This window comes from Rhinolophus sinicus, linkage group LG04 (assembly GCF_036562045.2).
Source record: "Rhinolophus sinicus isolate RSC01 linkage group LG04, ASM3656204v1, whole genome shotgun sequence".
NCBI lineage: Eukaryota > Metazoa > Chordata > Mammalia > Chiroptera > Rhinolophidae > Rhinolophus > Rhinolophus sinicus.
In genome coordinates, this window is record NC_133754.1 from 188,665,220 (window position 1) to 188,680,725 (window position 15,506).

A 15,506-nucleotide genomic window follows, 5' to 3' on the forward strand; every position below is an offset into this window, starting at 1 on the left:
GCGCCCCCTGCAACTGGCGGCGGTGGCTGGACCTGGAGCTGGGCTGCAACCTCTGCAGCTGGGACTGAAAGGACAACAACTTGAAGCTGAATAGCACCCTCCGCGGCTAGGATTGAGGGAACAACAACTTGACTTGGAGGGGAGTCCTGGAAGTGCACACTGTTCCCCAGTGAAGTCCTGTTCCCCTTCCCCAATAAAATCTTTAAAAAAAAATGTTTGAAGTCATGCAACATATTTTAACTGCATAGAAGTAATATAGAAATAAAAAGAAATACTTTGGAAATCCATAAATGTTCTAAATGAACCAGAGGTCAAAGAAGAAATCACAAAGGAAATTAGAAAATATCTTGAACTGAATGGGAAAAAATGTCAAAATTTACAGTACGCAGCTAAAGCAGAACTTAGAGAAGAATATATAACTGTAGATGTTTATATTAGAAGAGATGAAAGATCTTGAAATTTGAAACCTACGTTTCTAAAGAAACATAGGAAAAAGGTGCAAATGAAATCTAAAGCAAGCAGAAGAAAAGAATAAATGTTAGAGAAGTCAGTAAAGTAGAAAGCAGAAAAATGACAGATAATCAGTGAAATGAAAGTTGTGTCTTTGGAAGATCAACAAAAGTGACAAATGTTTAGCTAGACTGATCTAGAAAAATAAAGTCTGGAATACAAGAGGGGACATCACTTCTGACCTTACAGACATATATATATATATATATGGAAATTGGATTAATAATTTTTAAACTTTCCTTTTCCTCCACCACCACCCCCAAAAGTCTTAGGCTCAGGTGGTTTTACTGGTGAATTATACCACACATTTGAAGAAGGATTAATCCCAATCCTTCACAAACTCTTCCAGAAAATAGAAGAGGAGGAAATACTTCCCAGCTCATTCTGAGGCCAGTATCCCCTTTATACCAAAACCATACAAGAGCATCACAAGGAAACTACAGACCAATGTCCTCCATTAATATTCTGTACAAAATATTAGCAGACAAAATTCAGTAACATGTAAAAAGGATTATATATCAAGACCAAGTGGGATTTAATTTAGAAATAGAAGGTTGGTTCAACATCTAAAAATTAATTAATGTTATACATCATATTGATAGTAAAGCACCAAAACTATATGACCATTTCAGTAGATGCAGGAAAAGCATTCAACAAAATCCAGTACTATTTAGGATAAATATTCTCAAAAAGAATATTTATCTCAACAAAAATATTAGTGGTAGAGGAGAACATGGCAAAGGCACATAGGCACAGAACCCTACAGGTCACATCATACTTAATTGTGAAAGAACAAAGCTTTTCCTCTAAGACTGAGAACAAGTCTAAGATGTCTGTTCTCACCACTTATATCCATCACAGTACAGGCAGTTCTACCTAGTTCAGTAAGGCAAGAAAAGCATAACAGGGCGGCCGGATGGCTCAGTTGGTTAGAGCCAAGCTCTCAACAACAAGGTTGCCGGTTCAATTTCCGCCTGGGATGATGGGCTGTGCCCCTCGCAACTAAGATTGAAAATGGCAACTGGACTTGGAGCTGAGCTGCACCCTCTACAACTAGACTGAAGGACAATGATTTGGAGCTGATGGGCCCTGGAGAACCACACTGTTCTCCAATATTCCCCAATAAGAAAAGAAAAGATAAGCTATCCAGACTGAAAAGGAAGAAGGAAAACTGTCTACTTTCAGACAACATGATCAGACAACATGATCTTCTACGAAATGCTCAGGAGTCAACACCACCACCAACAAAACCCTACTTGAATTAATAAATTCAGAAAGGTCACAGGTACAGGATTCATATTCAAAAGTCAATTTCATTTCTATATATTAGCAATGAACAGGCTGAAAATAAAATTAAGAAAACAATTCCATTCATAATTGCATCGAATACTTAGGAATAAATTTAACAAAACAAGTGTAACACTTGTACACTAAAACCTATAAAACATTGCTTAACATAAAGATTATTTAAATAAATGGATCAAAAACTCAGTATTGTTAAGATCAGTTTTCCACAAATTGATCTATAAATTCAGTGCACCCTCTATCAAATATTAGCATAAATTGACAAGTTAATCCTAAAATGTATATGTAAATACAAAGGACCCTGAATAGCCAGAACAATCTTGAAAAACAATGATTTTGAGGGACTACGTATGGCTGATTTCAAAACTCACTACAAAGCTACAGTGATCAAGAGCGTGGTACTTGTATAAGAATGAACATGTACTCATAGATCATGGAACAGAACTGAGATTCTAGAAATAAACCCTTACATCTGTGGTCCATTAATTCTCTACAAACGTAGCAAGGGAATTCCATCAAAAAAGATGGGTTTTTCAGCCAGGGGTGCTGGGTCGGCTGGATATCGACATACAAGTGGAAGAATTTAAACTTTGTCTCCCACCACACACCAAAAATCAACGCCAAATATAAGAAAACTACAAAATTCTTAGAAGACAACATAAAATAAAATCTTCATAACTTTGGGTCAGGCAAAGATGTCTTAGCTATACCAAAAGCACAATCAATAAAAGAAAAAATTTTGATAATTTGACTTCATCAAAATTTAAAACTCTTGCACTTTAAAGACAATGTTAAGAAAATGAAAAGACAAATCATAGATTTGGATAAAATATTTGCAAAACATACATCTGATAAAAGATTTTTGTCCAGAATATATAAAGAACCTTTACAATGCAATAGTAAAAAGATAATTAACCCAATTAAAATGATCAACCGATTTGAATAGACATATCTCAAAAAAAACAAAAAAACATAAGCTAATAAGCATATGAAGAGTCTCAACTTAATTAGTCATCAGGGAAACGCTAATTAAAACCACAATGAGATTCATCTGCATGTATTATAACGCTCTGCCTAACAACAGAAGAATATACAATTTTCTCTAGTGCATACAGAACGTTTACCAAGAAAAACCATATTGTGGACCATAAAATAAGTCCCAGTGTATTTAAAATCAACAACAGACTTTCTCTGACTATATTGAAATAAAGTAAAAATCAATAGCAGAAACATATCTGAAAACTCTCCAAATATTTGGAAGTTAAACAATTCTAAGTAACATATAAGTCAAAGAAGAAATCACAAGGAAACATAGAAAATATGTTTAACAGAATGAAAATAAAAACACGGCAGGTCAGAGTTTGTGGGATTGACTGCAGTAATGCTTAGTGGAAACTTTGTAAGGAAATCGAAATCTTGAATCCTACTTCAAAAAACCTATGGTCCCCACGTTTCTATTCTCAGTAAATCTGATCACCGTCCTCTGTTGCTCAGGACAAAAACTTGGGAGTTATTTTTGACTCGTCACATTCCTCCTCCCTTGTCTTGTCACCTCTCCTGCCTGGCACATGGATTATCCATCCCGGTCGGTCACTCCCCCATCTCCCTTGGTTACCCACATAGCTGCCAGGTGATTAGTCTTCTGGTCAAATCCCTCCGGTGGTGTCCTGCCACATTTCAATAAAGCTGAAGCCCTCATCGTGACCTACCTGGCCCCATGGGATCCCGCCCATGACCTCTCTGCCCTCTTCCATCACTGTCTCCCCCACTCACTCTGATCCGGGCCTCATCTCTCCACCACAGAGCCTTTGCACGTGCCACTCACTCTCCAAGAAACACTGTTTCCACAGATATTTGCATAACTTGCTCTCATTTCATTCCATATCTTCTCAAATGTCATTTAGGTGAGGCATTCCCTGGAATGGCACCCTGTGTTGATTAGTTAGTTGTCTACTGCTGCATAACAGATTACTCCAAAATGTAGTGCTTACAGCAATAGCATTTATTATCTCTCACGATTTCTGTGCTCAGGAATTCTGGAGCAGCTTAACAGGGTGGTTCAGGCTCAGGGTCTCTCATCAGGTGGCAATCAAGATATCAGCCAGGGCTGCAGTCATTTGAAGGCTCAACCAGGGCTGGATGGCTGGAGTTTCCAAGGTGTGACTTGCTCCCATGGCTGGCAAGTTGGTGCTAGCCATTGGCAGGAGGTCACTCCACTGGCAGACATTTCCCTCCAAATGGCCTCTCCCAGGGCTGGTGAACATCCTTGCGACATGGCTCTGGCGGCTTCCCCCAGAGCAGGTGACCCAAGGGGAACAGTGCCAGGAAAGCTGCCCTTTCTGGATCTTACCTCGGAAGTCACACAGTGTCACTGCTGCCATATTCTATCCATTAGAAAGGTCACCAAAGTCAGGCCACATCCAAAGGCGAGGAACTGGGCCCCCCTTTGAAGGGACGCATGTCAAACTCCACATGCAGCCCCATGACTTTCAAGCCTCCTACTCCGCTGTCCTTTTCTTCAGAGTATGTAATGCTGCATGAAATGGTGTAAGGTACCTATTTATTTGCCAGACACTTTGGTTCAGGGGTCTGACTTTTGCACTGCTGTACCCCCAGCCCTTAGGGCAGTGCCTCGCACATAGTAGGTGTAGTAGGTGCTCAGAAATGTCTTTTGAGTGAATTACACATGAATGTTTAGTCTTGCCCACGCGGGATGTGTGGGGACTTTGGGATGTTGGGAATATGGTCCTTCAGGAAAAGCAGAATTTAGACAGTCAGAGAGGACAGGGACAGGGGTAGGAGGGACACCAGTGTCATCGGTGTCCGCAGCTATTTTCTGTGAGGGCCCTTGGGCTTCCCCAGATCAGGGGACAGAGACCCTGACTCAGGCCTGCTGACGACCAACCCCATCTCCCAGTCCTGATTTCGAGGTCCTCACAGCAGGGGAGCACCAGAAGGAAGCCCAACCTTCCTAAGCCCACTTGGCCCGCCATGGGCAAGGTGGATGGACACATTCCCTGCACACCTGCTCCTCTGCCTGTCAGCTTCCTCCTCTCAAACAGGCTTCCTCTTGAGAGATCCAAGATGGCAGAGCAGATAAACACTGCCTGCGTCCTTCCGTGAACACGTTAACATTTCAACTAAGTTATAGAACAATCAACCTGGAGAACCATCTGAAATTTAGACAAACAGAAGCCCTATAACTAAGGATATAAAGAAACCACATCAAGACTGGTTGGAGGGGCGGAGACACAGAACTGGCTAACCCCAAACCTCCCTGTGGTGGTTGAGAACCAGGAGGGATACCTCGTCTGTGGAGGTTCCCCCAGGAAGAGCAAGGGATCCCAGCTCCCCCAATATTAGACGCCCCAGCCTGGAATACTGGGAAGAGGAGCCCCCACAACTGTCTGTGAAAAACAGTGGGGATTCCGACCATCTGGGTGGGACGGAGGCAGCAAGAAACCCAAGTGTCCTCTTAAAGGGCCCGCACACAGACTCACTCACTCGCGGGCACTCACCTTGGGTTCCAGCGCAGGGACGGTGACTGAAGGGTTGTCGGAGGAGGCACACGGGAGGCAGACCGAGATATGTGGCTTTGAGACAAAGGGTGGAGGACACTCAGCATTTTCCCTGTGAGGAGTTCTCCTCCCGAGCAGCCGGCAGGCGGACGCCATCTTTCCTGTGTTGAGCCCGCCCCCTACGCTTACGGCCAAATCTGAATCTGATTGGCCGGGTGAGCTCCACAGCTCCACGCTGCTGACTTAGCTGGGACCCTGCCCCACCCAACTTGCGCACAGCTGGAGGCACTTTCTCCTTGAGCAGCCAGCCCCATTCTTATCATACTCTTTCTAGGAAAACTATCTGAGTCCGCGGGCCCCAGGTAGGCAGAGACTGGCCTCAGTGTGCTCTGAGACTTTTGCTGAGTAGCTCCATGCTCAGCACTGTCACCAAACCAGAATTTACATTAACCTGGTGACCACAACTCTTCCTCCTCTAGTGATTCCCTGAGACCCTGCCTCACTTAACACGTTGCGTACGGATCACGAGAATCTTCATTTTTTCTGAGCCATGCGTTAAGGACGGATAACGAGAATTTCAAAAGATTGGGCAGAGAGCAGTGAGAGGCCAAGACGGAGGTGAGACGAGTGGCGATAGGGAACCAGCTGTGAAAGTGCCTACGCAGTGGGCCCCCAAGGAAGACAATCCGGCCAGGCTCTCGGGAGATTTGGCCACGCATCATCTGGAGCCCATAGTGGGAAGAGGAAAGAAAAAATATCACACACGGGTGTGTAAAGTGTGCGCATCAAAAAAAGTGAGAAGTGAAACTTGGTACATATGCAATTTTTGCCGTGTCCCACTGCACAAAGGAAGCTGCTTTCTGCAGTATCACACCAGGAGGGATTACTAACATCATAGGTGAGTAAATCCTAAAAAATTCCATAGAAAAATAATAAATGACATAGAAGCATTTACGGTTTAAAGAGAAGAGTGCATTTTAAAGTAGTTTCTTTTAAAAACCTGCCAGAACAGAGGGGTAGGAGGAATTTAAACCCCGCCGTACGCAACGTGTTAACTCTCATACTGCATGAGGCTTTAACAGTGGCTGAACCTTGAGGGAGCAGGTGGCAGCAGGTCTCCAGGTGTCCTGGATTTTTGCAGAGTTACCCCAGGCCCAGTATTGGTGGCAAACATCCTCAGTTCTCAGCGTGACCTCTCCCACATGCCTCTGAGTTTAGTACAGGCAGCTAACAACTGTGGATGTCTTTGTAGCTCCTACCAGGTAGCCCCCAGCGAGTCACAAGCAGTGGGTGACCTGGGTCTGCACCAGAGCCCCTCCCAAGAGACCCCAGAACCAACATATTTGGAAGTTGTCGTCAGACCACAGCAGAGCACCACCCAATTAGCCCCACAAGTAGCACACCCAAAGGGCGGTCTCAATAAGCACCAGAGCCCACTAGGGTGAATCCCACTCAATGGGGTAAGACCCCTGCACAACAGCTTATAAACTGTGGACGTGTCCAAACCCCACAGCCAGTCAGCCTGAGGGTCAATCCCACCCACTGATGTGCCAAGAGCAATCAGGCTCAACTATAACAGGAGGGCACACACAACCCACACGAGGGACACTCCTGGGACACCCAGATCAGGTGACCAGGGAGATTGTGTCAGGGCCCCACAGGGCACCAAGTACATAAAGCCACCTGGCCAAGACTGGGAGACATAGCAGATCTACTTAATACATAGAAACAAACACAGTGAAGCAGCCAAAATGAGGAAACAAAGAAATATGCCCCAAATGAAAGAACAGGAGAAAATCCAGAAAAAGAACTAAATGAAATGGAAGCAAGCTACCTACCAGATACAGGGTTCAAGACAATGGTTATAAGGATACTCAAGGAACTTCGTGAGAACTTCAACAAAGAGATTGTAAGCATAAAAGGGGCATAGAAACCATAAAAAAGAACCAGTCACAGGTGAAGAAAACAATAACCAAAATTAAAGAATGCACTAGAAGGAATCACTCACAGACTAGATGAAGCAGAGGATTGATTCAGTGATTTGGAAGACAAGGTAGCAGAAAACACCCAATTAGAACAGCAAAAATAAAAAAGAATTTTAAAAAATGAGGATAGTTTAAGAGACCTCTGTGACAACATCGAGTGTAATAATACTCTCATCCTATAGGTACCAGAAGGAAAAGAGAGAAAGCGAGGGATTGAGAACCTATTTGAAGAAATAATGACTAAATACTTTCCTAACCTGGCAAAGGAAATAGACATACAAGCCCAGGAAGCGCAGACAGTCCCAAACAGGATGAACCCTAACAGGTCTACACCTAGACACATTAATAATTAGAATGGCAAAGATTAAAGACAAAGAGAGAATCCTTAAAGCAGCAAGAGAAAGGCAACCAGTAACTTATAAGGGAGCTCCCATAAGATTGTCAGCTGATTTCTCAACACAAACTTTGCAGGTCAGAAGGGACTGACACAAAAAATTCAACATGATGAAAAACAAGGACCTACAACCAAGATAACTCTACCCAGCAAGGCTATCATTTAGAATTGAAGGACAGATAAAGAGCTTCCCAGACAAGAAAAAGCTAAAGGAATTCATCACCACCAAACCAGTATTACAACAAATGTTAGAGGGACTTCTTTAAGATGGAAAAATAATCAAAATTATGAAAAATAAAATGGCAATAGCTACATATCTATCAACAATTACTTTCAATGTAAACAAATTTAATGCTCCAATCAAAACACATATGAGGGCTGAATGGATAAGAAAACAAAACCCTTACATATGCTGCCTAAAAGAGACTCACTTCAGATTGAAAGACACACACAGAAGGAGTGGAAAGGGATGGAAAAATATACTTAATGAAAATGGAAATAAAACGAACAAGCAAACAAAAAGCTGGAGTAGCCATAATTATACCATACAAAATAAACTTTAAAACAAAGGCTATAACAAGAGACAATGAAGGACCAGGTAACCCCAATTCAGGGTATTTATCCAAAGAAACCCAAAACACTACTTAAAGGGGACATGTGCATCCATATGTTCATTGCAGTATTTACAATGGCCAAGATGTGGAGGCAGCCTGGGTGTCCGTCGATGGAAGAATGGATAAAGAGGAGGTGGTACATATATACAATGAAATATTGCTCAGTCATGGAAGGGAATGGGTTCTTGCCATCTGCAGCAGCATGGATGGACCTGGAGGGTATTATGCTGAGTGGACTGTCAGAGAAAGACAGATGCAATGTGATTTCACTTATCTGTGGAATATAAGACCAAAATTAACAAACTCATAGATACAGAAAACATTTTTTAGAAAAGATTTTAGGGGCCGGCCCGGTGGCTCAGGCGGTTAGAGCTCCATGCTCCTAACTCCGAAGGCTGCCGGTTCGATTCCCACATGGGCCAGTGGGCTCTCAACCACAAGGTTTGCCAGTTCGATTCCTCGACTCCCGCAAGGGATGGTGGGCAGCTCCCCCTGCAACTAAGATTGAACACAGCACCTTGAGCTGAGCTGCCGCTGAGCTCCCAGATGGCTCAGTTGGTTGGAGCGCGTCCTCTCAACCACAAGGTTGCCGGGTTCGACTCCCGCAAGGGATGGTGGGCTCTGCCCCCTGCTGCAACTAGAAATCAGCAACTGGACCTGGAGCTGAGCTGTGCCCTCCACAACCAAGACTGAAAGGACAACAACTTGACTTGGGGGAAAAAAAGGCCTGGAAGTACACACTGTTCCCCCATAAAAGTCCTGTTCCCTTCCCCCCCCAAAAAAAAAAAGAAGAAGGGCTTGTCATTAAAAAAAAAGAAAAAAAAAAGATTTTATTGGGATGGGGACAGGACTTTATTGGGGAACAGTGTGTATTTCCAGGACTTTATTGGGGAACAGTGTGTTTTTTCCCAGGACCCATCAGCTCCAAGGCAAGTTGCTGTCCTTTAAATCTTAGTTGTGGAAGGTGCAGCTCTGCTCCAGGTCCAGTTGCCGTTTTCAATCTAGTTGCAGGGGTCGCAGCCCACCATCTCATGCGGGAGTCAAACCGGCAACCTTGTGGTTGAGAGCCCACGCTACAACCAACTGAGCCATCTGGTCACCCGGGAGCTGAGAGGCAGCTCACTGACTTCATTCTAGTTGCGGAGGGCACAGTTCGCTGGCCCATGTGGGAATCGAACCGGCAGCCCCATCGCCCAGAGCTTGCGCTCTAACAAACTGAGCCACCTGTCTGCCCCAGTAATTGATAAATTTAAAAAGGGGGGAAAGGTGAAGGGGAATAAGAGGTCCAAATTTCCAGGTGTAAAACAAGTAAGTCAGGGGGATGTAATGTGCAGCGAGGGGAATAGAGTCAGTAATACTGTGATGGGGTGGGATGGGGTCAGGTGGTTGCTGGACTTCTCATGGTGATCACTCCTTTAGGCAGATAAGTGTTGAATAACTATCTGTACACCTGAAACTCATATAATATTGCATGTCAGCTACATTTTAATAAGAATCTTTTTTTAAAAAATTGGTTTGCTCTTGGCAGAAATGTGTCCACAGGTGGCTCTTGAGCCCCAATTCTCCAAGATTCATCTGCAGAAAGGATGTAGAAGTGGGTTCTTGTCCCAGGTTCTGATCTGGCCAAAATCCTAGGGAAGAACCTTGAGTAGTCAGCTTGGGTCATGTGACAACCACTCCACCAATTGACTGAGGCCAAGGAGGGCCTGAATCCCAGGTTGGAGTGAAGGAGGGGCAGGAGCCGCTCCCTCTAGCTGTGGGCAGAATGAGGGAGCACTGAGGTGGCCGTGCTCCTGAGCACCTTCCCATGGGGAGGCCTGGGACAGAATAAAACCTCCCTCCCTACCTGGGGCGAGAGGTAGCTTCCCGGTCTCTTTGGCCCACCCCACAGAATCTGACTCACCAGGATTCAGAGACATCCAAGTCTCAGGGGTTCATTTATCACAGCGGGGCAAAGCTTGGTCAAGGCCTTCTAGGGCTGCACCTGCACCCAGGATGGGGGTATGGAAGAAGCCCACAGGTCAAATGGAGAGTGAAGCCCAGTAGAGACTCACTCATGGGGGGAACTGAGGCCTGAGGGCCAGGCACAGCTGCCCACCCCCCATGTCTGGACATTGGGGACATGTGGAAGGGCTCCAAACAAAAGTTTAAGCACCTGCAGTCTGGGGAAGGCAGTAGTATGCCGGTAAAATGGCATTCTGAAGGGAAAGAGGAGCCCTGTTTGTAGGGTCTGGCAGTTTCCCTGGTCTAAATACTCCCTCCATGGCCAGTTTCAAGCTCCTAGGTGTGTAACAAGCAGCTCACAAATTTCTCAATATTTAGAAACTCCTCTCCAGGGCCAGTAGAAGCTGCGTCATACCCCATGAGGGAGCAGGGAGGAGGAGGGGCCAGGCCCTCTGGCTGCAACCCTGTGAAGCTCTTCCTCCCCCAGTGTCCTGAGGCTGTCTGGGCCACAGCGGGGCTGGCTGACCCGGTGTCTACCCAGCCCAATGCACACACGCAGCCTCCAGGCTCTGACCTGCCGGACGCCACAGAAGTTTGAGATGGGGCCGGCTCTGGGCCCTTGAGCACACCCCACGCGCCCCCCTGTGAGCCCACAGGAGGCGTCAGCTTCCCCAGGGCTGGTGCTCCTTCCACTGTGAACCTCAGGTGGGGAACAGAGAGAGGCAGGGCTGCAGCAGGATTAGCCCCCAACCAGCGATTCCCTTCCTTGAGAGAGGAGTGGGGAGCATGCCAAGCGCCACAGGCCCTGCCTCTCAGTGCCAGGGGTCCCGCAGTGTCTGGGTTTGCCAATGTGGGGGTCAGCCTCCTGGTGAGAACTAAGGGGTGGGAAACAGCATGACTCCCCCCTCCCCCTCCCCGTTTGCTGCTCAGAACATCACTTAGGTGTGGGGACAACCCAGCTTTGTCCCCATTGGGGGCTTTTGCTGTTGGGTCTGCAGAATCCTTAGTTGCTATTGGAAACGGTGATGTCACTGGCAGGGGGCGGAGTTTTAGCTCTCCTCTAGTTAGGGAGGGGTAAGCACACTCCAGAGGTAGAGGGGACAAAGAATTAGGATCCTGAGGACCAGAGGGACTAGAGAAGCTCTGGAGAGCGGCAGGATGCGAGTGGCAGTGCTGGGAATGCATCAAGAAATGGGCATCAGAGAGGCAAGGAGTGGCAGCAGAGGGGCATGGATTTCTATCTCGGCACACACCTCACTGAGCAATGCTTCCTGATGTCTGCCCTTGGCCGGGTCTGCTGCAGACACCCGACCTCGACCCTGGTCTCTCCATAGCTGCTTTAGGTCCAGACCGCCAGACTCCTGGAAGATCCAGCTCAACACGGGGGCGGCGACTGTCATCCCTTCTATTCTTTTCAACCCTTTGGGGGAAGTCCAAGTCACATGGCTAGGCAGGTGGTGTCTTTTCCCCATTTTTAAGCCTCCTGAAGAGGGGGGAGCCCCACACTCCCTCCCCCAGATGGACGTGGCCTAGGGCGGCTCGACATCCCTGGGTCTCCAGCCTAGAGAGTGAGGCACCAAAATGTCACTGACTATGGATGAGGACTCGTGCACGCTTGTGCACGCCAACACACACACACACACACACACTGGCACAAAACATTCGGTTATGTTAAAAGACACACAAGGCTGCGGCTGCACGCGGTGACGCGGACCCCTCTAACCTACCTAAATTCAGTTCCCTGCAGGTTCCAGACAGCACACACGCGCGCGCGTACACGCACACGCGCACATACACTCCCACACAGGCGCTCCCTCGCGCCACGTTCTGACAAATGCTCACAGGAACGCAGGCGCACACTCTGGCGCCCCCCCTTCAGCTCCGTGTTAAGAAGCGGGGGTGGCGGGAGGGGTAGGAGACGTGAGTCCTGCTCCAGGCTCCGCAGCTGCCGCAGTAGCCTCAGCGTTGGGACCGGGACCAGCGAAGCCCGCGGAGGAGCCGCAGCCGTGGTGTCCTCTCGGCACGGGGCGACAGGAGCCGCTCCGAGACCCGCTTCAGCACCGCGGACAGCGCCAATCGCTCGGGGCCAGGAACCCACGCGCACCCAGGACATCCCCCGGCGGCCGAAGGCTCGGGTGTCCCCGCCCCTCCTGCAGACGTCCTGAGCTTAAGGCTCCCGAGGACGTGGCGCTCCTCGCTCGCGGGATCGGGGGCGCCCCGCCAGGGATGCGCCGAGGGCCCCGCTTTCGCGCTGCCCGGAGCCCATGAGCACCATGCACCTGCTGACACTCGCCCTGCTTTTCTCCTGTTCCTTCGCCCGTGCCGCCTGCGACCCGAAGATCGTCAACATTGGCGCGGTGCTGAGCACGCGGAAGCACGAGCAAGTATTCCGCGAGGCCGTGAACCAGGCCAACAAGCGGCACGGCTCCTGGAAGATCCAACTCAACGCCACCTCCGTCACCCACAAGCCCAATGCCATCCAGATGGCCCTGTCGGTGTGCGAGGACCTCATCTCCAGCCAGGTGCCGGCCCCCACCCCCAGGGCTCTTGCGGGCGCCAGCTCTTTCCCCTCCCCCCACCGCCTCCCCACCATCGTCTCTCCCTCACCCTCCAACCCTCCCGCTGTCCCAGTTTCATCCATTTTTCATAGTCCTGTCCCTGCCTTTAAGAGAGGACACCCAAGTCAGAGGGCTCATTCTGGACAGGGTTGGTCTCACTAGTAGCCAGTGCCCCATCTTGGCCCCCAGAGCGGTCCCCTGCCAGTGTAGCCAGTTCTCAGAAGGATTCCAGGGCTCGAGGCCCTGACCAGTGTGTGCAGACATGTGGCAGGCATTTGGCAATATGTGGGGGTGGGGGCACCCCGGCTTAAGGTCAGAGGTGCCTGTCCCAGTCACAAGCAGGCAGGGCTTCAAACAGAATGGGACCAGGGGCCACCTTTGTTTCCGCTTCTTGACTCCCACCCTTCCTCTCCCCCTCCCCCCAGCCACAGGTCTGCCCAGGCGTGGAAGCAGGGTGTGCTGTGGGCTGGATGTGAGCACTGCACGTGTGGGAGGCGGCAGGGCACAGCATGGGGGCCGCTGGCAGCCAGTGCGTGGGCTGTGGGGGAGGACACGACTCCCGGATTTGCCTGCGGAGCTGCCTCTGGGCTGCGTTGCCTGCTGAATTCCAATGCAGACGCAGGAACACTGCACTGCAGCTCCTTATGTAAGAGGCAGGGCTGCCGCTGGGAGTAGCTCCCCCTGCTCACCTGGCAGACAGACACGTGCCCCCATGTACATCCCTGTCTGTACACAGGGAGGCACAGACTGACACTAGCACACACTTATGCACACCAGCAGCACATGACCAGTTGCACACCCTCACTCACATACACACCTGCCCCCCATGCACATCCATGGACACACTCATGTGCCACACACTGCCTGGCATACGAAGGTACACAGGCAAATGTGTGCTCACACCTGCCAGGCTGTCACACATGCAAACACACATACAAATACAGACATGTCGGGGCACACAGTGTGCACATGTGTGTCCCAGCACATGCCACAAACTTCATGTCACATGCACACACATGCTCACAAACACTGACTGGGCACCTGTGGGTGCAGGCTGGAGGGGAGGGCAAATTAGTTCAAATGGCCCAACTGCAGGAGCCAGGCCAGAGCTCTGCTCTGATACCCCTTCGCCCCACGAGCCACTGCCAGGCCCCAGCCTGCAGTGGGTGATGTTCTGTGGCCAGTGGCTTCAGTCACTTGTTCCATCTGGGGAGGGACGGACATGAAGTAGAGCCAGGAAGTCCAGGTAGGACTCTTTCTGGGGATCCCTCCTCCAACTAACTCACAGTTTTGCTATCTGTGGGCACAACCAGTCCCAGGAGCAAAGGTGACAGCAACAGCTGTCACTCACTGAGCACACCCTACGGGCCAGGCCTGTGCTAGCGTGGCAGCCATCACCCCACCGTGTGCAGCCAGTGTACAATGCCCCCTTGATATGGAGAAGCAGGTGGGCCGTGTGGCCCAGATGCAGGTCCTCATGTAAGAAGGGTATGGAACTGCCCAGCTGTCTGGCCCCGCTCAGCAAGGCAGTGCTGAGCCACTGGCTTCAGGCCTGCCCACACGGGCGTGGTCCAGGCAGGAGGGCCAGGCTGCCCCAGCACCTGCCTTCCTTTCCTTGAGGCTGTGGTCAGCACTCATCATCAGTACTGGGTCTTGTTCAAACTGAGCCGTGCTCAGCCTGCCCCGGAAGACTCAACAAAGGGACTGAGACCTTTGGGTGGCTCCTTGCCTGGCCTTTCCTGCCACAGCTCGGTCTGCGACATTTGTTGCTGACTTTCTGGAGACCAGTCTGCCCACCTCTGACCCAGGATGAGGGACAGTAGGCGGTCTGGCTGTCAGCTTGATTCGGGAGCAACTTCCTCCACCCTAGGGGTGACTTGTATGGCCAGAAAACAGGCCTCGGCCTTCCCTGTCAGGGTCTGACCACATACCTACAGCAGCTCCTGCAGTGGGAGAAGGCCTGGGACAAGGGAAGCGGGGTGGGGGGCCCTGTCACTTCCCTGTGTGTCCTCAGCCCCCAGAGTCTTGCTGTGCCTCTGACTCACCCCTATGATTCTTTTGTACTCAGAGTCTTATACTCAGAAGGTGGTTATAGGGTCTTGTCTCCCTGCCTTGTGGGTGTGTACCCTGCGACTGTGTGTGCATAAATGGTGCCCCCTAAACACCCCTCCCCCCGTCTGCTGAGTTCAGCCTCTGCTGCTTCTGGACGGAGGCTCCTGCGCAGTGCCCAGCCAGCCCCCACTCGAGCTGACCCTGTCCCCTTGTCCACAGGTCTACGCCATCCTAGTCAGCCACCCACCCACCCCCAATGACCACTTCACCCCCACCCCCGTCTCCTACACAGCCGGCTTCTACCGCATCCCCGTCCTGGGGCTGACCACCCGCATGTCCATCTACTCAGACAAGGTAAGCCTGAGTGCCTGGTAGGCTCCGTCCATGCTCAGACCGGCTGTTCTGCCGCCCAGGGCCCTTGGCAGCTGCATGGGGGTGGGGGCACAGACAGGCCCTCAGACCACGGGCTCTGGGCTCGAGGAGCACCAGATGGTGCACAGCACCGAGCTTATGCACGCTCACTCACACGACACACTCGTGGTCTCACAGACACACACACTCATGCGCGTACACAATACACACACTCACAGATACAAACAAATCCATACACTCACACCTGCATACAC

General features: G+C 49.6%; 1 protein-coding gene and 1 long non-coding RNA gene across 11 annotated transcripts in view; one reads left to right on the forward strand and one right to left on the reverse strand.

Annotated features, from left to right (window-relative positions):
- On the reverse strand, positions 1 to 12,108 carry LOC141571217 (uncharacterized). 2 transcript variants are annotated; one of them, XR_012496026.1, is made up of 3 exons: positions 11,998 to 12,108; positions 5,334 to 5,408; positions 1 to 106 (listed from the first exon to the last, which is right to left on the reverse strand). It is a non-coding gene; the product is annotated as an uncharacterized LOC141571217 (long non-coding RNA). The 2 variants fall into 2 exon arrangements; XR_012496025.1 differs by lacking the exon at positions 1 to 106 and adding an exon at positions 4,864 to 4,988.
- GRIN1 (glutamate ionotropic receptor NMDA type subunit 1) overlaps positions 12,093 to 15,506 on the forward strand; it is a 22,884-nt gene continuing 19,470 nt past the window's right edge. For 2 of the 9 annotated variants that reach the window (XM_019756778.2, XM_019756785.2), the window contains exons 1-2: positions 12,402 to 12,792; positions 15,100 to 15,234. In XM_019756778.2, the coding sequence (XP_019612337.2) occupies positions 12,535 to 12,792; positions 15,100 to 15,234 (393 nt within the window). In that variant the 5' untranslated portion in view covers positions 12,402 to 12,534. Of the gene's footprint in view, positions 12,793 to 15,099; positions 15,235 to 15,506 lie in introns of all 9 variants that reach the window. The other 7 variants (XM_019756784.2, XM_019756782.2, XM_019756781.2 and 4 more) reach the window with 7 other exon arrangements.